The sequence below is a fragment of the Hemitrygon akajei genome, chromosome 11, assembly GCF_048418815.1.
Source record: "Hemitrygon akajei chromosome 11, sHemAka1.3, whole genome shotgun sequence".
Taxonomy (NCBI): domain Eukaryota; kingdom Metazoa; phylum Chordata; class Chondrichthyes; order Myliobatiformes; family Dasyatidae; genus Hemitrygon; species Hemitrygon akajei.
In genome coordinates this window covers 61,976,044-62,000,624 of record NC_133134.1, presented here as the reverse complement: position 1 = coordinate 62,000,624, position 24,581 = coordinate 61,976,044, and the positions used below count along the sequence as shown (strand labels likewise).

The window sequence follows — 24,581 nt, the reverse complement described above, 5'->3', positions numbered from 1 at the left end:
AATTTGATTGAATGAGTGAGCAGGTGTGTAGGACTGCATGCACAATTCCTTCTTTTAATCCCTGTAACTAAGGGCACTGGATGTGGAATGAACATAACCACGATTGAAAATGGAATGTTTTCTGCTTTTAGTCCCTCAGATGTCAAGCAAATTCACAGTTCACCTGTAGACCGGAATATAAAGAAGCCAGCAGAATTTGGCAATGTACCGAGCACTGCCGGCGCACAGAAAACAACACCAAGTGCGAGTGCAACTCGGGGGAACACTAGCACACCTGCTGGACACACTGTAGAGGTGACCTTCTCTCTCCAAGTTCCAGGTAATGTCTCAAATTCCATATCACCTGCCTCTCCCAACAAGCAGTCAAGTCCAGAGACTGTGCCCTCTCAGAAGAAAGTACTCAAACCAGACCCACAGCTATTGTCCAGGATCGGGGATGCCTTCCAGTCTCCAACCACTGCTGACAAGCACGTCGTCACGGTGACTCCCTCTAAGAACGAAGGAAGTGGCTCTCATACTCCAGCGATCATCTATCAACCACCTTTGGATAAGGTAACAGAGGAACCTCCACACAAGCAAGGCAAATCAAGTATGGCTGCAGGTCAGTACATCCTTGCAAATCATTCCACTGCCAATAACATACCTCTTCATTCTCCCAGTTATAAGCTCCTTCTATTTTGCAATAACTAATGATAGAAACTTGGTCTGATAACAAAATAGAATGTTCATGAAAACTTACATACTTCTGGAAATTTCTAAATTTTTGATACATTTGATGTTCAGTAAGAGAATCATTAACAAATCTAATTTTCATAATTGAACCTTTCAGTGAATGCAGTTCAAATTTCATAGATGTCTGGTGTTTATATTGTAATTAAGAGATCATAATTGGGCTACATATTTAACTTAAAGCAATGTTCTTCTACTGGATTATAGGAGAATTAGCAGGGCCTGATTGCTTTTGTGTTATGACTATTGTTAAATGCAAATCAAGTTGAACGTTTGGTTTCCAAGGAAACCTCAGCATCAGCAAAATACGTAGGCTGTCACAGTAACATGCATTTATATAATGCCCTCAGTATGGTGAAGCTTCCCAAGATCGGAGCTTTTCTCAAGTGGATTTGCTAATAATCCATCAATAGAGCCTGATAGGACAGCTGAGTAAGGCCCGGGTCAAAGAGGTGGGGGTAGTACATTGTTTAAGTTATTGGATGAGCTGAGAGTCAATCTCCAGATGTGAATGTAACTCCATCGTGGCAGCTGGAGAATTTAAATTCAATTAATTAAATTAATCTGGATTGACATCAAACTCTGAAATTGAATCACAAAGATCCTGGGTTATTGTATAAAAATTTAGCTGATTAATATTGTAGGAATGAAATCTGCCATCTTCATCTGGTCTGGGCCTAAATGTGACTCCAGACCTGCCAGTGATACTGACTCCGAACTGCCTATTGAGATCTAGGCCACTCAAAGATAACCAATAAATGCAAGCATTTTTGGATACGTCTATATCCTGTGAACAGGCAAATATTAAATAAAGTCAGAAAAAATGTAAGAAATTAGGAGCAGCCTCACTATGCAACGTGATTGTGGTTGTTCTACCCCAGGCCTCTTCTCTTCCGTGCTGGTTCTCCATAGCCTTCAATTTTCTGATCTTTCAGAAATATAATTACTTACTCTTTAAATAAACACAAGTGATTCTGCCGACACTGGAAATCCAGAGTCTAGGTAGCTGTGAGAGTCTGTAAGAAAAAAGAAAAAAACCCAATACCTTATCTCCTGCCTAGGTAGCCTCCTACCTGCCGGCATGAACATTCAACTCACAGACCTCTGTTGATACCCCTGCCCCCCCCTTACCCCATCCCTATCTATAATTTTAATCTGGTTCTCTTTCTCTCTCTTTTTCCGCCCTCACTATAATCTCCCCCCAGCCCTGCCTTTCTTTCTCTTTTATTTCCCATAATTCTCCACCTTCCCCCTAGCCCATTTCCCTTCAGCCTATCACTTCCCAGCTGTCTACTTCATCCCACCCCCCACTTCTTATCCCCCCTCGACCATCCCATGTTACTTCACTCCTGATGAAGGGTTTCCACCTGAAACGTCGTCACTACCTCCTCCCATAGATGCTGTCTGGCCTGCTGAGTTCTGCCAGCATTTTGTGTTTTTAATATACACAAGATGCTGGAGGACCTTAGCAGGTCAGACAGCATCTATCATGAGAAATACAGAGCTGACCCTTCCCTGAAATAAAGAGTCGACATTAAATGCCCTCAGTCTTCCAGTCACAAATTTCTGTGGATTACCGCCTTCTGTGTGAAAAGATTCCTATGTACCTCAGCTTTAAATGACTGGCCCCTTATCTTGTGACACCATCTCCTTATTCAAGGCACTCCCACATGTGAAAGCATCTCGATATCAACTCTGTTGTGCCCCCTCTAAAATCTTTTATATATCATGAAGTTCACCACTTATTCTTCAAAGAATATAGATCTAATTACTTCAGCCACCAGTAACAAAACAATCCTCTCTTCCCAGAAATTAGCCAAAGGGAGTGAATCCCTTTTTGACTACCTTCAATGTCAATATGGGATGTATTAAATAACAAAACCAAAACTGTGAAAAGTAATTCAAATCTAACCTCACCTGTACAATTGTACCAATACTTTCCAATGTCTGAACTTCATTCAGTAAAGGCTGATACACTACAAACAACACATACAAAATCCTGCAGGAACTCAGCAGGCCAGGCAGCATCTGTAGAAAAGCGTGATCAGTTGACGTTTCAAGCCGAGACCCTTCAGCAGGATCTGCTTTCTTAATATTTCTGCAACCTCTTGTGATACATATCTGAGAACTGATATATCCCTCTAAATCTCACTCACTTACAGTCACTCTCCATATAGATCATAATCTGCCTTTTACTCCACATAGAAAGTGCATGGTCTCACATACTGTATTATAATGCATTTGCAATATTTTCACCTGCTTAATCAACCTATCAGCTTCAGAGTCCAAATATAGTTATCACAACAATCTCTCCCTCATAGGTTCGTGTCATCAGCAAACTTAGACACCTTACATCCTGACCCTCCTCCAAATCATCAACATTGTTGGTAAATAACTGGGGCTAGGAACTGATCTTTGGTGCACTCCACTGGTTATACCCCTCCTGTCTGCAATAGACCCACTTACACTGACACCCCACCTTCTGTGTAATAGCTAGTTTTCATTAATATTGACACACTTTCCCTTACAGCACAAACTCTTAGCTTCCGCACCAGGAGAGATAGATAGATAGATAGATAGATACTTTATTCATCCCCACGGGGAAATTCAACTTTTTTTCCAATGTCCCATACACTTGTTGTAGCAAAACTAATTACATACAATACTTAACTCAGTAAAAAATATGATATGCATCTAAATCACTATCTCAAAAAGCATTAATAATAGCTTTTAAAAAGTTCTTAAGTCCTGGCGGCCCAACACGCCACCACAAAGAAGAGGGCGCTCTCCACAACTGACCTATAGAGTTGTTATCAAAGAGTCAGAGATGCATAGGACAGAGTCCCACAGCTTAGGGCTAAGGTGGCTGGAGACAGAACCTTATTAGAAGCAGAACCCAATTGATGCAGAGCTCCACTGACCATCAAGCCCCCATGTTGTTGTGAGGGAATTCTGAGAAGTGCCGGAGGTTTGCTGTGGGGGGAAGATCTCAAAGTGTTGGGAGGTTGAAGGAGATGACAGAAATATGAATGACCAACACTAATTAAGAGTTTGAAAATGACTTTGATAATCTTGAAAATCAACACAGCCTTAACTTTTTTAAAACCAGGACCAATGTTGGAAGTGAGAAAGTGTAAGTTGAAAGGATATGTGCGAGTCAAGTTTTTGCAGAGTGGTGGGTGTCTGGGATGCACTGCCAGTGGTGGTAGAGGAGGAAAATCATGCAGGTCTTAAGACACTTGTACCGTGGGAATAAGTTTCTATTTATCTACACCTCAAGTAATTTTTGCACACCTTGTTTTCCCCAAGGAAAACAAATCCAGTCCATCCAGTCTCTCCACATAACTGAAGTATTCGATTCCAGACAACATCCTAGGGAATCCCCTCTGCATTCTCTCCAGTCCAATCACATCCTTCCTTTAATATGATGACCAGAACTGGCCAGTATTCCAGCTGGAGCCTGACTAATGTATTATAAATTTATATCAAGACCTCCTTGATCTTATACTCTATTATATCTAACGAAGACAAGCATCCTGTTTGCTTTTCGTCACCACCTTGTCTATCTGTGCTGCCATCTTCAGGAATCTCAGACTAATACACCTAGCTCACTTTCCTTGCTACTCCATTGGGCTATATGTTCACGGTACAGATCCTACCCTTATTAGTCCTCCCACAATTCACAATGTAATCTACCAGCTTACCAGCTCAATATCATTCTGGGGCCTCCTTGCTATCAGCAACAACACCACCACTTTTCACGACACATGCACGCTTACCAATAATGCCTTCTACATTCACATCAAACTCATTGATATGTGCGATATACAGGAAGAGCCCTGGCACATGAGAAAATTGAGAAGTCATTCCACAAACCCCTCCGGCCAATGACGTACTTTCATTATAGTAACAGGAATCCCCATTTTCTCCCAGCTCCAGTCCCTGGACGGTGCTGTGGTGAATGATTGACTAATGAGCCAGATATTGAGGAATGTGGAGGCAGAGGCTAAACCAGCACAGCTCACCCAACCCAAACCTCTGCCACGTGAGGCAGCAGCACAGTTATCCACTGGACGAGACTGTTTATAATGGGAGTCCTTCACATAGACTGCTGCTAAGCTGGCTTGCAGTTAACTTGGACCTCCACGGGTCTTGCATAGGTGCTTACCATCAACTCTGAATTCCCACCCACCCAAGTGACTGAATCACAATCCAGTTTATGTGAGGGATAGATGTTGGGAAGAACACAAGGGAGGAGTCTCCAGCTTTTCAAAGCAATCATCCTTTCACTCACCTGAGAGGGCAGCTGGGCCTCATTCTTCCATCCTGTTTGTAAGATCACACCTCTGACAGTGCAGCACTCCCAGTGCACTGCACTGATACTGTAGGACAGTTTAGTGTCGTGAAAGCCCAGAGAAGTAGTCAGTGAGATTAATTACTTGTAACTGGTGATGTTGATCACTGGTTAGCAGTTCTTGATTTACTTTATCTCTTTCCTTAACCTCCTTCAAACTTTGGTGAACATCACCCTCTCATCAATAGTTTGGTGCAGGGTTGGGCTTCAAATGTCTGCAGTCTGTAGGGGGAAAGGAGAGAACCTAGAGAACTCCACAGTTCAGGGAAGGAAATCAGTGTTTGTCGACCTACACAGTTTTGTCCCTGAGCTACTGGGAAGGCTCACAGAGTAATGTGCTGCCAGTGTTCCTGTACTCAATGAGATCATGACTGACCCTGATGCTGTGAAATGTGGGTCCGAGCTGTAGGAAAAGTTCAGGAGATTAGACTGTGACAATGAAGTGAGAATGTTTATACAGTATTATATTCAGATGACCTGCAGCAGAATTGGCCAGTTCTGATACAGAGGAACTGAGCTGCCTGAAGACTTTGAATTCTATATTGGGTATCAAAGGCTGCCATGAAGATCAAGCATTGTTCCTCAGGCCCTCATTATAACAGTGTTGGAAGCCACAGGCAGGTAGATCAGTATGGGAATGGGAAGGAGATTAAAGGGGGCAGGTACAGGAAACTTGGGGTAGTTCCTGTGGGATGAATACAAGTGAAGTACAAAGTAGTCACACAATCAGTGCTTGGTTTCCCCGATACAGGATGGCTCAGTTATCTAGTGGTTAGAGGAGCTATCTCAAAGTCGGAAGTACCCTGGTTCAATCCTGGCCTTTGGTTCTGTCTGTGTGGAGCTTATACTTTCTCCTTGTGACTGGGTGGACTTTCAGGGGTGCTGTAGTTTCTTCTCACACCAGTTGTACAGTTATATAGAGGCACTAGATAACTTGTAGCAGAGGTTGCTGTTGGAAGAATTGGGAGAATCGCTGGACAGGTGAAAGAGGTCAGGGGTAAGTGGGGATATGGGACTGAGGAGGTCAGGAGTAAGTGGGGAAATGGGACTGAGGAGGTCAGGGGTAAGTAGGGATATGGGACTGAGCAGTTTGCTGCGAGATGGGGTTGCTTTGACTCAATGGGCTGAATATGTTGTATGGAATTATGAGAAGAGTGAGGATAAAATGATAGAAGATAAAATTCTGAGGGGTTTCACAAGCTGGACATGGAGATAATGTTTACCCTTGTGGGAGAATCTAGAACTAGGAATCTTCATTTAAGAGAACAAGTAGGTAGTTTTTTTGCTTGTATTGTTGACCAACTGCCCTGAAATAGTTGGATTCATAAGAACATAAGAAATAGTTAGTTAGTAGAGCCGTTGCCTCGCAGTGTCAGACAGCTGTGCTCAGTCTTGACCTTGGTGCAGTCTGCGTGGCGTTTCCATGTTCTCCCTGCGACTGCGTGGGTTTCCTCCGGGTGTCCCGGTTCCCTCCCACATCCCAAACGCATGCTGGTTTGGCAGCTTAACCGGACACTGTAAATTTCCATGGAGAGAATAAACGGTGTGGCTGTAAGTTTACTGTCAATGGGTGCTTGATGGTTTGTGTGAACTCAGTGTGATAAGGGGTCTCGGATTCTATGAAATGGAAGTAGGAGAAGTCCTCATGGCCCTCCGTGCCTTTTCAACCATTTAATAAGCATTCATCTCAAGCCACCTTCCTGCATGAACTGCATAGTCCTTCAGTTCTTCAGTATCCAGACATATATTGATCTTGCACTGAGGAGACTCTGTTGCAATTCAATCTCATGGGTAGAGGAGACTGAGTTCTTCATGAACAAATACTTTTCATGTTCAGCATGAAGAAATCTTTTCTCATGTCAGTGCTGAATGGCTGACTCTTACTTTCAGGCTGACCCCTGCTTGTAGACACCCCAGACAGGGGAAACAACCCCCATGCATTTGTGAAGTCCCCTATGAATTCTGTATGTTTTGTAATCTATATGTTCCTTTCTTTACAGCAAGAGAAGAATTTTTTAAAGATGTTTACATAGGTGGCAATGACAAGGAGAGCAATAATCTGGCAAAACCTGCTGAATCATCACAAGAGGTGAGCACTGGAGAAAAAGGAAGGAAAACCCATTACATGTTAATGACAAAGATATAGAGAATAACGGTAAACTGAGGGTGCACGTGATGCCAGCAGAGAATTTGATTAATCTCCTCTGCACATCCACTGATAAAGTGGCCGCTGAGTGAATGTTCATGGTCTCCTTCCTATCCCTTCGAGGATCGACACACTGTGCGGTCAGAGATGCTCTTCTGCATGCCACTGTTGTAACACGTGGTTATCTGAGTTACTGTCACCTTCCTGTCAGCTTGAACCAGTCTGGCCATTCTCCTCTGACTCTCTCATTATCAAGATGTTTCACCCACAGAACTGCTGCTTATTGAATTTTTTTATTTGCTTTTCACACCGTTCTCTGTAGACCAGAGATTGTTGTGTGTGAAAATCCCAGGAGACCAGCAGTGTCTGAGATACTCTAACTACCTCGTCTGGCACCAACAATCCTTCCACAGTCAAAGTCACTTAGATCACATTTCGTTCCCATTCTGATGTTTGGTCTGAACAGCTAAACCTCTTGACCATGTCTGCATGTTTTTGTACATTGAGCTGCTGCCACATGATTGGCCAAATAGATATTTGTATTAACAAGCAGGTGTACAGGTATACCTAATAAAGTAGCAAACAAGTGTATATTTGTGCTGAACGTTCCGTTCTGTTACAGAACAGGCTGTTTGCATGTTGTGTGTGTGTGTGTGTGTGTGTGTGTGTGTGTGTGTGTGTGTGTGTGTGTGTGTGTGTGTGTGTGTGTGTGTGTGTGTGTGTGTGTGTGTGTGTGTGTGTGTGTGTGTGTGTGTGTGTGTGTGTGTGTGTAACTTTTCTGTGGATGTGTGCTATGAAAGTAGATGTGTGTGTGGATAGGTATGTGCAGGACTGTGTGTCGTTCTGTGTCTGTGTAGGTCCGTGCATGGATTTGTGTGAAATTTTGCATGTGTACATGTGCATTTTTATGTGTGTCTGTATGGGGTTGTGTGTGTGTGGTAATGTGTTGTGTGCTTGTGAGAATGTGTCAATGTATGGGTTAGTTTCAGGGTGAGTTAGATATCGTGGGTTTGAGGACACTATTGAAACTTCTCCATCTATAGCTGTTGTTCTATAACAGTGTTTCTCCATTTGCACTGTGGCATGATGGAGATCTAGAATTTAGAATTTTTAAAATCTTACATCCATCCCACAACATAAGTGAATAAATATCTTTGCATTATGAATCCATCACAATGTATAGACATGTGAATTTATAGGTCTAATGGCTTGTAGGAAGAAGTTGTTCCGTAGCCTGTTGGTCTTGGCTATAATGCCGTGGTACTATTTGCCAGGCGGAAGCAAGCTGAAACAGTTTTTGTTTGGGGTGACTGGTGTCCATGATGATATTCCAGGCCTTCTTTCTGCACCTGCTGCTGTAAATGTCCTCAATGGAGGGAAGTTCACATCCACAGATGTGCTGGTAGCCAGGGTTGGTGCAGTTCCCATACCAGGCAGTGGTACAGCTGAATACTGGTGTGGAGTCCCTCCAGCCAACGAGCCACTAGACTTGGTATTCCTAGGTGTGTTGAGCATCAACCAGGCCAGGCTCTGCTGCCGGGTACGGTACACACCAGAGTGACAAAGCAGTGGCAGTGACCAAGGTAGCAGTAGGTTGAGGGATAAGCACCTATTGGAGGAAGCCCCTCTTCTCTTTGAAGTAGCACCATAGGGCTTTTTGTTAGGAGGAAGTGGTGCAGTGGTTAAATTACCAGGTAGATAATTCCAAGACCTGGACTGTCAACTAGAGTCCTGAGTTCAAATCCTACTGGAACTTAAAATCATTTGATAATCTTGAATTTAGGAAAATAATTTCTTATTAACACCAACCACGAATCTACTGTGCTGTTCAAAGTGGGAAATCTGCCTTTCCTTCCCTCTCTGGGCTGTGTGTGACTCCTGATCCATCGATAAGATTGACCTCTCTGAAGCAACTAAGGAAAGTCAAGGGCATTTGGGAATGGGCCATAAATGTTGACCCTGTCAGTGACCCTTACACTCCAACACAATCTTGAGGGACTTTGCTTAACATCCCATTCAAAGCACAGCAGTGCGGACAATACTGCATTCCCTGGGGGCAATCTGGAAGGCGCAGGATAGATACACCCCAAAGGTGAAGTTTTCAGAAGGAAGATGGGGCAACGGTAGCTGGAAAAAGAAGTCAAAGAAAAAGCATTTAATATAACAAAAAATACTGAGAAGTTAGAGAACTGGGAAGTTTTAAAAAACAGCAGAAGACAACTAAAAAACCATAAGGAGGGGAAAGATGAAATATGAAGGTAAGCTACCCAATAATAACAAAGAGGATACCAAAAGTTTTTCATATACATATATATATATATATATATATATATAGATAAAGAATAAAAGGGAGGCAAGAGCGGATATTGGACTACTGGAGAGGTAGTAATGAGAGGGTAAAGAAATGGTGGATGAACTTAGTAAGTTTTTTGTATCAGTCTTCATTGTGGAAGACACGAGCAGTGTGCCAGAAGTTTGAGAGTGTCGGGGGCAGAAGTGAGTGTGCTCGCTATTGTTAAGGAGAAGTTGAATCAGTATCAGAAACAGAATCAGGTCTCATATCACTGGCATATGTTGTGAAATTTGTTGTTTTGCAGCAACAGTACATTACAATACTTAGTAATAAAAACCATAAATTACAATAAGTGTACTGAGGTAGTGATCATGGGTTCTTTGGCCATTCAGAAATCTGATGATGGAGGAGAAGAGCCTGTTCCTGAAATGTGTGCGTGTGCCTTCAGGATCCTGTACCTCCTCCATTAACAAATCTTCTCAAACTCCCAGTGAGATATAGCCACTGCATCAGTATGTTGAGCCTTGGATAGATCCTCAGGGATATTGACACCTAGGAACTTGAAGCTGCTCATTCTTTCCGCTTCTGATACCTTAATAAGGACTGGTGTGTGTTCTTCAAATTACCCTGGTGCTTGGGAGGCTGAAAGGTCTGAATTAGGTAGTCACATGGACCAGACCACTAAAGGAGGTGGCTGAAAAGATTGTGGAGGCATTAGCAATGACCTTTCAAGAATTACTAGATTCTTGTATGGTTCTAGAGGATTGGAAAGTCACAATGACACTCTACTCTACGAAGGGATGGAGGCAGAGGAAAGGAAATCATAGACTAGTTAACTGGTCTTCAGTGGCTGGGAAAATGTTGGAGTCAATTATTAAGGATGAGGTTTTGGGTACTTGGAGACTAATGATAAAGTAGTCCAAAAGTCAGCCTGGAATCCTTTGAAATTCTTTGAAGAAATAACAGGCAGGATAGACAAAGGAGAGTCAGTGGAAGTTGTTTACTTGGATTTTCAAATGCCACACTTGAAGCTGCTTAGCAAGATAAGAGCTCGGGGTATTACAGGAAAGATGCTAACATGGATAGAAGATTGGTTGACTGGCAGGAGGCAAAAGGTGGTATCGTAGGTGGTCTGCTGTGGTTAACTGCCAGTGACTAGTGGTGTTCCGCAGGGGTCAGTGTTGGGACTGCTTGTTTTCACTTTATATGTCAACAATTTGGATGACAGAATTGATGGTTTTGTGGCCAACTTTGCAGAGGGTTCAAAGATGGGTGGAAGGCCAGGCAGCACTGAGGAAGCAGGGAGTCTGCGGGGAGGGAATGGGCAAAGAAGTGGCAGATGGAATATAGTGTAGGGAAGTGTATGTCCATGCACTTTGGTTGAAGAAATAAGGATGTCGACTATATTTTAAAAAGGAAAAAAATTCAAAGAATAGAGGTACAAAGGGACTTTGGAATCATTGTGCAGGATTTCTTAAGGGTTAACTTGCAAGTTGAGTTGGTGATAAGGAAGCCAAATGCAATGTTAGTATTCATTTTGAGTGAACTAGAATATAAGAGCAAGAATGTGATGCTGAAGTTTTATAAGGCATTGGTCAGACCACACTTGGAGTATTGTGAGCAGTTTTAGAAAAGCTGTGATGGCATTGGAGAGAATCTGGGAGAGGTTCATGAGAATGATTCTGGGAATGAAAGGGTTAACATGTGAGTAGCGTTTAATGGCTCTTGGCCTGTACTCGCTGGAGTTTAGAAAAATGAAGGAGGATCTCATTGAAACTTATTGAATATTGAATATTGAAAAGCATATAGTGGATGTGGAGAGTGTGTTTCCTGTAGTTGGTGAGTCTAGGGCCAGAGGACACAGCCTCAGAATAGAGGGATGTCTATTTAGAACAGAGATAAAAGGAATTTCTTTAGCTAGAGAGTGGTGAATCTGTGGAATTTATTACCATGGACAGCTCTGGAGGCCAAGTCACTGAGTGCATTTAAAGCAGAGTCCTTGGTAGTTAGAGTGTCAAAGGTTTTGGGGAGAAGGCATGAGAATGGAGTTATGGAGTTGAGAGGGATAATAAATCTGCCATGATAGAATGGTGGAGCAGACTCGATGGGCCGAGTGGCCTAATTCTGCTCCTATGTCTTATGGTTCTATGGTCTTATAATACTGCACTTAAAGAGTCAGTGGGAAATTAGGTGCTGAACCCACAGGCCCTGACTCACGGACTGCTGGGCACCAGCTCCAGCATCAGGTTTCTCATTTCAGAGGGCAAGAATATCCAAACTCAGCTGCATGTGTCTGCCTACCTGCTTGTGTTCTATTTAAACCCCACATTTCTCATTCCAGACTCCATCCAGTTGCCGGATGTCGGAGCAGGAAATTCAGAGGGAATTGAAAAGTATTGAGAAGGAGCTGGACGCTTTAGAACAGAAGGGGGTGGAGCTAGAGCCTCAGCTCCGGACCTGTGAAGGAGGTGAGTGAGCCCCGTTGCATCGCGCCTGGCAGTGAAGGGGTTGGAGCGCAGGGACTGTCTTGGGACAATGGAGATCTGTGTTGGTTTGAATGATTGCTGGGAAGGCAAACAGGGTGGGTAGGTGGAACTAAGATATTGACCCTGATCATCTAAATCAGAGAACCTTGTCTATTCTGAGCATGTACACCCTCCTGCCCAGATTGTTCTATCACCGAGGATTTATATCTAACTCCTGAAAAGCAATTTTTCATAATTTTGGTTTTTTAAAATTTAATGTTGATAAACTGTCTTTTGGCTCACGTCAGCTTCTCAATACCTAATTTATTTGGGTTTAAAGTGCATTGATACTGTTGAACTGTGTTTATTTCCCTAGTTTATAAAGGGATGCAGCAGAACTGCAAAAAATCCTGCAGACACTAGAAATCCAAAACAAAATCAGGGACTGCTGGAAACACTCCAGATCAGGTGGCATCTATGGTGATTTCAGATCTGCTTCCAGCTTTCTTTGCTTTTGTTGAGATAGTTGTCCTGATTGCAAGAATGAGCAGTTCAAGTGAGCCATGAAGAGAATGGGAAGAGCATTGATCTAACCACTTCAGAATTTCTAGACCACTATTTTCCCTTCAGTCTTGGAATGGTCTGTATTAATCATCCTGATCCCAAGATGATTCTCCCTCATCCCTTCTCAGAGATCTTTTGCACATTCCCAGGGACAAATACATCACAATCTGAGCTTCACATAATCAAAATTAATGGTGGATAAACCGAAGGAGAAGATAAAGATTTGGATACTGAATGAATGTGAAAATATTGGGAATGAATAATACAGAGGCTGGAAAAAGAAGGTAAATTATGAGTATTATAAATAGTAGAACAGGGTTGAAGGTCTGAATGGCTTTCTGTACTGATTCCTTGCATTTCACGCTGGAGCTTGATGACTGTGGGGTAGACTTGATATTCCTACCCTTCAGTTTGATTTATCAGAAGATGACCATTATAGAATGTGGAGACTCAGACCCAATGCCAGTGTGTTGGAGCAGGACCTTTGCATTATCTGGCTTTCAACCTCAACTTAAAGAAGCACTAAACACTTCTTGTATTTACATTAAATACAGATGACCAAGAAGATGACCTGATGGTGGAGTGGTTCAAACTGATCCATGAGAAGCAGTTGCTGATGAGAAGGGAGTCTGAACTTGTTTACATGTAAGTAGAATCTGAGCAGGATGGAACAAGAGAGGGTATTGCTATCTCCAATATCTCCTCTCCCCAACACCAAGCCTATCCTGCCTCTGCCATCCATCACTCCCTTCCTCCCTGACCACTTACACCCTCTGCTTCGTCCTCCCACACTCAGTCCTCACACTGCTGCAAAACAGAGACTGTTGTTGGCACCTAGAAGATTACAGGACTGAGATTCTTGCAAGTGGGATGGATTACAGACTGCTTGCAGTGTATGAGGACCATAGAGTAAAGCCACATAAGGAGAGGTAAATCACTGTATTCAGAATAGAGAACGTAGATCTCACGCTTGTGAGGCTATGGACCACAGAGTCCAGCTTAAGTAGGAGGTAGACTGATGTGGGGAGTAAAAAAGTCATCAATAGCTTTGGAATGTTGTCACCCTTTAAACAAATCAGGGACTGGTTGAGAAAAATATTCTGAATTCATGAAGATTTTGCAGGCTATTACATCCTACAAAACGAAATCTAGCATCATGGATGGCTGTGATGCTTTACTCCCAGATGAGCTCAACACCTTTATGCTCGTTTTGAAAGGGCGAATAGATCTACAGCTATGAGAATCCTTTCAGCACCCCGTGAACCTGTAATATCTGTCTCAGAGGCTGACGTCAGAATGTCTTTCAAAAGGGTAAACACTTGCAAGGCGACAGACCCTGATGGAGTACCTGTGCCAACCAACTGGCGGGTGCATTCAAAGACATTTTCAATTTCCTTACCTTGCTCCTCCTCCCCAAGGCACATCGCCAAACAGAATGTCTCAAGCCTTTGATCTTTCCATGTAGCTCCCACTCCTGAATCCGAGTCTTAATGAAGTAAATCCACCACCTTTGTTTTTGTTGTCAGATCAAAGCAACAGATTCTTGAGGATCGCCAGCGTCTGATTGACCAGGAACTGCGAACGTTAATGAGTAAAGCAGGTGAGTGGCCAAAGCTTAGTTGGAACGAGCAATCAGCACTGGACATGAGATTCTGAACGCTGTAGAATTAGTCTTTGATATTGTTGCAATGAAACTCACGACAAATGTGCTTTTTATTTCCAATAATGTCTCTGCTGATAATATCCACTTCTCTTCCTGACCTGTCCTCTGTCCTATTTATTCCTCTCCTGCCTTTGCATCTTTAATTACTCTCGCCCTCCATCTTGCCACAAACCCTTCACTTCTCTCCAGACCCCGTTCTACTTTCCTGCCTTCTTACTTATTACCTTCACAATTTCTAAATTCCTGCAGTTCTCATGAGCTGAAGAGAACTAAAAAAAATGCAAGGAATTGAGGAATATCAGGCAAAGACTAGGAGGAATATTGCTGGCTGTTTGATTCCAACAGTGGTCACGGTGCAGATGATGCACAATCGTACCAAATGTGGGGAGCAAATCAAAACCAAGCAATGATCAGCCATCCTATTGTCTAAACTGCTTATAATAATGTGCAGGTGGCTAGAGGCATCCTGATTTCCAATGTGTAACTGTTGCAGAGGGCCAAAAAACTGACCATGACCGGGCTCGTGAACAGGAGCTGATGGAGGAGCTGGTGAAAACAGTGGAGGACAGGAACAACATCATCGACAGACTGGATGAGGATCGAGTGAGGTAAGAGGTAGCCCAAGGCACTTACTAAGGGAGACGTGTAAGGAAATCGCTGACTTTTCCATTTATGAATGCCAATGGAGTAATTTTGGAATCAAAAATAAGACTATCAGGTCCAGTGAACCTGCTTCTATGGACTGACCTCAACTCCACTAATTCACTTGCTCACAACACCCCTTCTCTCCCTTCCCTTTCTTCTCCCTCTACCACTGACCCAGGTGATTCTTTAATTATATTTATACACCTTTTCTCATCACTCTGTGGCATTCTGGTAAAAAGTGTTTAACCAGCAGATAGCTGAAAGGGGATATTCCTGTTTCTGACAGCTGTGGATTTTATCGTGTGACTGGGATGAAGCAGCCGCAGCAGGAGAGCCAAGCAGATAATCCTGCCCGGCTTCCTCCTGAGCTCCATGCATCAAAGAAGCCAGTCCCTAGCCAGTGCAATACACTTCCTGTCTTATCATGATAATGGATAGAGCAAAAGCAAAGGGCCCAGAGAACTTCCCGGCTGCGGTGCTGGAAACCTGTGCTGCCACTCTGGCTGAGCTATTTCAGCGTGCCTCCTATAACGACATCACCAACAATTCGGTTGGCACCTACCTACTGCACGCGACACGACTGGTGCTTACCACCTGCAAAGCTCTCCTCCCACTGCTCCTCACAAAGAGGGAAAGAAAGAGACTGTCGAAGACTTGCAGCTTCAACTTGGCAAAACGTCCAAAGCTGAGAGTGCATTTTCAAACAAAACTTAATACCATCTTTATAAACACTTCCCAGTGCAGGTGCACAAAAGTTCAGTCAAAGATGGGGTGGTGACGTACTTTAATACACATCCCTAAGCATTAGGGGGAGGAGAAGACTTGGGGAGGGATTTCCAGGGTTTAGCGCCTTACTAAGTGAATGTACAGACACCAGTGATGGAGTAGTCATGACATGGGGTAAGCAAGTGGTTAGGATGATCAGCTGAAGAAGATGGTGGGCTGATTGAATGCACCTGCAACACCCATGGCCCCACCTTCACCCCCACCCCACTCCTTCCAGGAGCACACGCACTTCCTGGATCAATGATCTCTGACTGCATGTGTATCTCTCCATGAGCAGGATGAGAGTGAGCTACATTACTGGGTGAAAGCCCCTCTCCATCTCTGCGTCTCCGTGCAATGATACTCGGGGATTAGGGGCCGACCCCCAAGCCCTGTGGAACTTAATGGCACCAGGAAAGATGCTGTATCAGCTTATTTGGCATCCTCAGAGAAAGTGTGAAAGTTGCTTTGCTTCTTTCAACTCTAAGCCGAAGATAGGATGATATATTGTAATTCACACAGAATCACCTGGCATTAACAGTATATTAGGGACGGTGGAACTGTGTAGTGTTGACTAAACTGTTAAAAGTACAGTATTTTACATCTGACTCTGCTGACCAATCACAGAGAGCTGAAGAGAGGCTCAGGATGTACGGTCTGCCAGTCTGCCTTTCACATTGGCTGACAGCTGTCCATGGCATCGAACACTGACTGTTGCCTGGAAGTGCACAGTTTATTTTAGTGTGTAAGTGGGAGGTAGAGTCCTGTGAAGTACATTCTCAGCAGGTACCCTGTCTACCCCGTGCAGTAACCGCACTGAATTGGTTGCGCTGCCCATTTGCCTGGTCTCTGGTTCACTCATTCCTCACTAGTTCTTTATTGGCATTACTGAACAGCTGTCTTTAAGACAATGTTACACTGTTTAGGGGGTTTAAAATTCTTTGAAACATTATCAGACAGTGAACCTTTGAAGGAAATAGGTCAGGTAAACAAAAAAGGATGTTTGGACAGGTATCTACCTATCATTCTATATCTCTCTACATCTATCTATTTATATGTGCTATCATTCATTCTATGGCGTCTCCTTTATAACCATATAATAATTACAGCAAGGAAACAGGCCATCTTGGCTCTTCTAGTCCATGCCGAACACTTACTCTCATCTAGTCCCACTGACCTGCACTCAGCCTATAACCCTCCATTCCTTTCCTGTCCATATACCTATCCAATTTTTTTTAAAATGACAATACCGAGCCTGCCTCTACCACTTCTACTGGAAGCTCATTCCACACAACTACCACTCTCTGAATAAAGAAGTTCCCCCTCGTGTTACCCCTAAACTATTGCCCCCTAACTCTCAACTCATGTTCTCTTGTTTGAATCTCCCCTACTTTCAATGGAAAAAGCCTGTCCACATCAACTATCTATCTCCCTCATAATTTTAAATACCTCTATCAAGTCCCCCCTCAACCTTCTACACTCCAAAGAATAAAGACCTAACTTGTTCAACCTTTCTCTGTAACTTAGGTGCTGAAACCCAGGTAACATTCTAGTAAATCTCCTCTGTACTCTCTCTATTTTGTTGACATCTTTCCTATAATTCGGAGACCAGAACTGTACACAATACTCCAAAGTTGGCCTCACCAGTGCCTTGTACAATTTTAACATTATATCCCAATTCCTATACCCAATGCTCTGATTTATAAAGGCCAGCATACCAAAAGCTTTCTTCACCACCCTATCCACATGAGATTCCACCTTCAGGGAACTATGCACCATTATTCCTAGATCACTCTGTTCTACTGTATTCTTCAATGCCCTACCATTTACCATGTATGTCCTATTTGGATTATTCCTACCAAAATGTAGCACCTCACACTTATCAGCATTAAACTCCATCTGCCATCTTTTAGCCCACTCTTTTAACTGGCCTAAATCACTCTGTAAGCTTTGTAAACCTACTTCATTATCCACTATCTTAGTATCATCTGCATAGTTTCTAATCCAATTTACCACCCCATCATCCAGATCATTAATGTATATGACAAACAACATTGGACCCAGTACAGATCCCTGAGGCACACCACTAGTCACTGGCCTCCAACCTGACAAACAGTTATCCACCACTACTCTCTGGCATCTCCCATCCAGCCACTGTTGAATCCATTTTACTACTTCAATATTAATACCTAACAATTGAACCTTCCTAACTAACCTTCCATGTGGAACCTTGTCAAAGGCCTTACTGAAGTCCATATAGACAACATCCACTGCTTTACCCTCGTCAACTTTCCTAGTAACCTCTTCAAAAAATTCAATAAGATTTGTCAAACATGACCTTCCATGCACAAATCCATGTTGACTGTTCCTAATCAGACTCTGTCTATCCAGATAATTATATATACCATCTCTAAGAATACTTCCCATGAATTTACCCATCACTGACATTAAACTTACAAGGCCGATAATTGCTAAGTTAACTCTTAGAACCCTTTTTAAACAATGGAACCACATGAGCAATACGCCAATCCTCCAGCACCATCCCCGTTTCTAATGACCACAGAACCATAGAACACTACAGCACAGTACAGGCCCTTCAGCCCTCCATGTTGTGCCGACCCATATAGTCCTTTAAAAAAAAGTACTAAACCCACACTACCCCATAACCCTCCATTTTTCTTTCATCCATGTGCCTGTCCAAGAGGCTCTTAAATATCCCTAATGTTTTAGCCTCCACCACCATCCCTAGCAAGTCATTCCAGGCACTCACAACCCTTTGTGTAAAAAACTTACTCCTGATGTCTCCCCTAAACTTCCCTACCTTAATTTTGTACATAAGCCCTCTGGTGTTAGCTTTTGGTGCTCTGGGAAACAGGTACTGACTATCCACCCTATCTATGCCTCTCATAATCTTGTAGACCTCTATGAAGTCCCCTCTCATTCTTCTACGCTCCAAAGAGAAAAGTCCCAGCTCTGCTAACCTTGCTTCATATGACATGTTCTCCAAACCAGGCAACATCCTGGTAAATCTCCTCTGCACCCCCTCCATAGCTTCCACATCCTTCCTATAATGAGGTGACCAGACCAGACATTGGAAATATTTCTGTCAGAACCCCTGCTATTTCTACACTAACTTCCGTCAAGGTCCTAGGGAATATCCTATCAGGACCTGGAGACTTATCCACTTTTATATTCTTTAAAAGCACCAGTACTTGCTCTCCTGTTTTATGGATGTCTGTGAAGAGTGCAAATTTCAGGTTATATACTATATACATTCTCTGATATTAAAGGAACCTAAATCCTAGGTGCATGGATAGGGAAGTTTTAGAGGGATATGGGTAAATACAGGCAAATGGGACTAGCTTTGATGGGCATGGATATCTTGGGTTGTATTATTGTTTGCATGTTGTACTCAATGGCTCTTATCAAAATGTTATGTCTTACGTAGTGGAGGCAAATGTTTGTGATGTTAAGCATGTCAGACCTTGTCAACAACTGTGAATGAATGATTTAAGTTCTAGGTATTTATAGACTTGTTCATTCTCTTTCTGGGTGGGACTGTCCAAGGGAGCATCTACTGCCATTGTTGCTGTTGATTCCAAAGGCTGGTACCTGGGGCAGTACCAGAAGGCTTGAGCAGGGTTGGCTGATCAGGAAGCAATAAGTCACCCTGTTTCACTTGCTCTTATTGCAGAGAAATGGAAGAGGATCTCATGATGGAAGCTATGATCAACAAAATTGGTGAGGAGTCAGAACATTTCATTCAAATTCAGCTTTTGGTTTTTGAATATAAAATAACCTTTCTTATTCTTTGTATTTTCTCTTTCCTTTTACATTGTGTTCTGTTCCATTCTGCTGTATTGGCCCCTCCTTTCTCCTCTCTTTCCCACCTTTCCACTTCTCACTCTTCCTGTTTAACCTGCTCCTTCCCTGTTCCCTCTCCTCTCCACTTTCCCCTCACTATTTAACCTCCCTCCTTTTTCCTATCCCATTTTTCCATTTCGATTTTCTTCCTTTCCCTCTCTTCCTCATGCACTTTTTAACTTTTCTCCTTCTTCCCCTTTTATCACCTCCTTTTTTCTGTCCCCTTCCTTTTCCCCAACCTCACCACCTTCTTGCCTCCATTTCTCATCCCCCTTCCCCTGTATTTCCTCTCTCTGCCCCTCCCCCTCCCTCCACTTCTCTTCTGTTACCACTTCCCTTCACTCTGGCAGACATCAACAAGGACATGGAACCTGATCCGAAGAAGAAAAACAAGTTCAGTCCCTTTAAGTTCATGAGGCGATTCGGTGGCAAGTCAAAGGGGAAGGAGTAGTGTGTTGACCCAGAACAATATCCTGAGAAACCTGCTTTGTACTCATGTTCCAGTCTCAGTACCAACCTCCTGCTGACAGAATCTGAGAGTCAAACACAGTACAGAAACAGGTCCTTTGACCTACCAAGTACCTAATAACCATCAGTCACCAGTTTGCACATCCTATTTTGTTCTCCCCACATTCTCATCAACTTGACCTTAGATTCTACCATTCACCTACACACCAGACGGCTAGTTAACCTACCAATCCACACTATGTGGAGGGAAAATGGAGAACCCGGAGGAAACCCCTGTGGTCAGAGGGAGAACTTGCAAACTCCACAATGGCAGTACAGTAGTCAGGATTAAAACCAAACCATTGGAACATTGTTGGGTGAAATCACAAAGGAGCTTATCACACAAGTGGCTAATGTGGTGTAACTGGACCGCTACATATGTGGACCCTATGTGCTGTTATGGATTCTCAAGGATATTGAGATTGTAAAATGGAATAACTCTGCTGCTCAGGAAGTTAATAGTCCTTCTATCATTGGAGGGTACTTCCATTATTTTCCTACCATTTGTTTACCTGGTGTTTCAGCTGTATTCTCAACAGATCTGCTACAGAGAATCAGAATGCTTGGCTAAAGGAAACTCTGGTGTCGTTGATCTTTCTCCCCAACCCTTAGGATATGGCCAGCACTTGTGTCTCTAATTGGCTGCCATTGACTAGTGGTGCTCCGCAGGGAGTTGAGAGGGATAATAAATCATCCATGATGAAATGGCGGAGCAGACTTGATGGGCCAAATGCTCTTATGGTCTCCCCGAGATAACATTGACCATTGTGGCATTTAAAGCATTTATCTTGACCTTGGCATTGAGTGTAGTGTTGCAAGAACCATTCACCACCGTGGAACTGGGCTTGGGAGTGCTGAGGTTGTAGGTCTTGCTTTCAAATGTTGATTAGTCCCTTTGATTCTGATTCGATTAAAGAGGAGGACCTGGTGGCTATGTGAACTGTTGTGTGTTGAGGCAAAGAGCGTGTGAAAGCTCAAGTGTTGCTTTGTGATAATCGGTCTTCAACTCTTCAGACTTTAATACAAGTAGTGTTGATGTTTGATTCTGAGCTTTGCCAGATTTCCTATGAGCTACTTTGAGGATTATCATATCCCTAGGTACCAATATAGGAAGCAGGAGAGGACCTTTGATCCATTTGAGGTTGATTTGGTTGGAATGAGTCATTGGGTAAATTGGCTGCTTTGTATAAAAAAATGTTAGTGATTCTTTTCAGTTTCTTTTGTTTTTGGAATCTTGTATGATTTCCTGTATCTCTTGATATTGTACCACTTGGCAATGTTGGCTATAATTAAGGAAGACTTGATTCCAAGATATTCTAAAATGTGTTGTACTTAGTGAAACTTACTGATGTTTAATCAAAGTGGTAGTTTGGGAAGTGCAACAGCAAGTCATGCACAGCAAGATTCCATAATGTTTTGTAGGAGTGAGCAGATGATCTTTTCGTGATGCTAGTTGACGGAAAATATTGGTCAGGACACCAAGGAGAATTGTCCTGTTCTTTGAGATGTTGCTGCGGGAGTTTACATATTACCCTGAGAGGACAGATGTGACTAACTTTGTTCCAATTTCTCATCTGCAAGTTGGAAACTGGCTCCAGGAGACTGTATAGCAACAAAAACCATGTGGTTGTGCTGGTGTTTTGCGGTATTAATAAAAACGGCAACATCTTCACCAAAGGGAGAGGTTTTAGATGGAAAACTAAAGAAAGAGAGAGAAGCAACACAGAGTGGTAGCTGTGTGGAACAAGCTTCCAGTAGAAGTGGTAGAGGCAGGTTCGATTTTGTCATTTAAGAAAAAAATTGGATAGGTATATGGACAGGAAAGGAACGGAGGGTTATGGGCTGAGTGCAGGTAGGTGGGACAATGTGGGAGTAAGCGTTCGGCACGGACTAGAAGGGCCTAGATGGCCTGTTTCCGTGCTGTAATGGTTATATGTTATAAAGTAGACATTTCAGGCTGAGACTTTTCAGCAGGAATGGAGAAAAAAAAGATGAGAGAGAGAGAAGAAAGGGTTTCAAGAAGTGATCCAAAAGTTTTGGGGCCAGATAGTTGAAGCCGCAACTGCTATTGGTTGGGTGAAGGAAATCAAGGGGTGAGCACACAGACTGAGGGAGGATCAGCAATATTACAGAAAGTTGCAAGGGTGCAGAAGATTTTAGAAGTCTTGCATTCGAGGGATTTAAGTATGCTGTATTTTTGAGACGCCCTGAGTGGCACATATTGATAGGAAATCAGGATATTGGAGACAAATGTTAATTGGATGCAGCAAGCTCCTTGGACATTTGTGACAATGGAAGTGGTGTGACAGTGTAAGTGTCATGGCATAGGAGAAGAGCCTAATGGCATTAAATACCTTTGGAGGCTGGGGTTTGTCATCGAGATCACTTGGTTCTCACCTCTGAGGGAGTAATATGGTTATAGTGTGGAGGTGTCAGTATTGTTATTCTATATACAATGGATTAATTACTGAGGAAAAATATACTCTTTTATGAATGTGCATTACTGCAGATAAATCTGATTTTAAAATGCGAGATAATTTTTTAAAATTTTGGAAAGGTACTTTGATAAATAAATATTTTTGACATTTTTTAAATGATTTGCTTTTAACAATTGACTGCAGTGCCTTACATTTACTTGTTGATCCAATGTACATATACAGTGTCTATAAAAAGTATTCACCCCCCCTTGGAAGTTTTCATGTTTTATTGTTCTACGACATTGAATCACAGTGGATTTAATATGGCTTTTTTGACAGTGATCAACAGAAAAAGACTTTTTTGTGTCAAAGTGAAACTACAAAGTGTTTACCCAAAACTACAAAGTGATCTAAATTAATTACAATGATAAAACACAAAATAATTGATTGGGTAAGTATTCAACCCCTCCCTTTAATATGACACACCAAATCATCACAGGTGCAGCCAATTGGTTTTAGAAGTCACGTAATTAATTAAATAGAGATCACTAGTGTACAGTCAATGTGTTTCAATTGATTGTAGTAAAATTACTCCTGTATCTAGAAGGTCCAACTGCTGGTGAGTCAGTATTCTGGCAAAAAATACACCATGAAAACAAAAGAACACTCCAAGCAACTTTGCAAAAAGCTTATTGAAAAGAACAAGTCAGGAGATGGATATAAGAATTTTTTTAAAGTCACTGAATATCCCTTGGAGTACAGTTAAGTCAATCATCAAGAAATGGAAAGAATATGACACGGCTGTAAATATGCCTAGAGCAGGCTGTCCTCAAAAACTGAGTGATTGTGCCAAAAAGGGGGATGTGAGAGAAGCCAGCAACAGACCTATGACAACTCTGGAGGAGCTACCAGCTTCAGTGGCTGAGATGGGAGCGACTGCACAAACAGCTGTTGCCCGGGTGCTTCACTGTCTGCAGCTTTATAGAAGAGTGGCAAAGAGAAAGCCACTGCTGAAAAAAATCTCATGAAATCTCAGCCAGAAGATATGTGGGAGTCTCTGAAGTTAGCCGGAAGAAGGTTCTCTGGTCTCATGAAACCTTAATTGAACTTTTTACCCATCAGACACATAATCAAAAACATACCATCCCTACTATGAAGCATTGTGATGGCTGCATCATGCTGTTGGGATGCTTCACTGCAGCAGGCCCTGGAAGGCTTGTGAAGGGAGAGGATAAAATGAATGCAGCAAAATACAGGGAAATCCTGGAGGAAAACCTGATGCAGTCTGCAAGAGAACTACGACTAGGGAGAAGATTTGTTCTCCAGGAAGACAATGACCCCAAGCATAAAGCCAAAGCTACACAAAGCTACAATGGCTTAAAAACAAAAAGTTAATGTCCTGAAGTGGCCAAGTGTGTCCAGACCTTGATCCAATTGAGAATTTATGGCTGGACTTGAGAAGGGCTGTTCACTCGTAATCCCAATGCAATCTGACAGAGTTTGAGCAGTTTTGTAAAGAAGAATGGGGGGAGAATTATAGTATCCAGGTGTGCAAAGGTAATAAAGACCTATCCACACAAACTTGGCTGTAATTGCTGCCAAAGGCGCATCTACTAAATACTGACATGAAGGGGGTGAGGAATTATCAACCAATTATTTTGTGTTTAATAATTGTAATAAATTGAGACTAATTTGTAGAAATTTATTTTCACTGTGACACAGAAGAATCTTCTCTATTGACAAGTGTCAAAGAAGATCAAATTAAATTTACTGTGATTCAATGTTGTAAAACAACAAAACATGAAACCTTCCAAGGGGGTGAATACTTTTTATAGGCACTGTAACCAGCACTGCTCAGGGAATTGCTCTGTGACCACTAATCAGCAGGAGCTCCCACATTACTCTGAAGTAAATCTTTTTCATATTTGTATCAATCAAGTCCAGCCTACAGTTTGAGAACTAACCTAAATTCTAGGCTGGGCCTTTAAGTTTAAAATTACGCAATGGATCTGAAGAGCCCCGGTATATGTTCACAAGGTAATCCTTCCCTTCCTGGCTTCGCTGAACTAAGGCTATCAAGAACTTTGATTTACTTTCCTCTTAGCAAGACTCAGAGCTGAACAAACTGAACACGATGGGAATTTCATGAATCAGTCTTCTGTCTTACTA

At 42.6% G+C, this 24,581-nt stretch overlaps 1 protein-coding gene across 2 annotated transcripts in view; it reads left to right on the top strand.

Annotated features, from left to right (window-relative positions):
- The window catches only part of LOC140735657 (MICAL-like protein 2), a 119,230-nt gene extending 96,641 nt beyond the window's left edge, over positions 1-22,589 (top strand). For both annotated transcript variants that reach the window (XM_073060967.1, XM_073060968.1), the window contains 8 exons: positions 132-601; positions 7,084-7,172; positions 11,864-11,990; positions 13,106-13,196; positions 14,078-14,151; positions 14,708-14,822; positions 19,319-19,365; positions 19,839-22,589. In XM_073060967.1, coding sequence (XP_072917068.1) covers positions 132-601; positions 7,084-7,172; positions 11,864-11,990; positions 13,106-13,196; positions 14,078-14,151; positions 14,708-14,822; positions 19,319-19,365; positions 19,839-19,939 — 1,114 coding nt within the window. In that variant the 3' untranslated portion in view covers positions 19,940-22,589. The remainder of the gene's footprint in view (positions 1-131; positions 602-7,083; positions 7,173-11,863; positions 11,991-13,105; positions 13,197-14,077; positions 14,152-14,707; positions 14,823-19,318; positions 19,366-19,838) is intronic.
- The last annotated feature ends 1,992 nt before the right edge of the window (positions 22,590-24,581 follow it).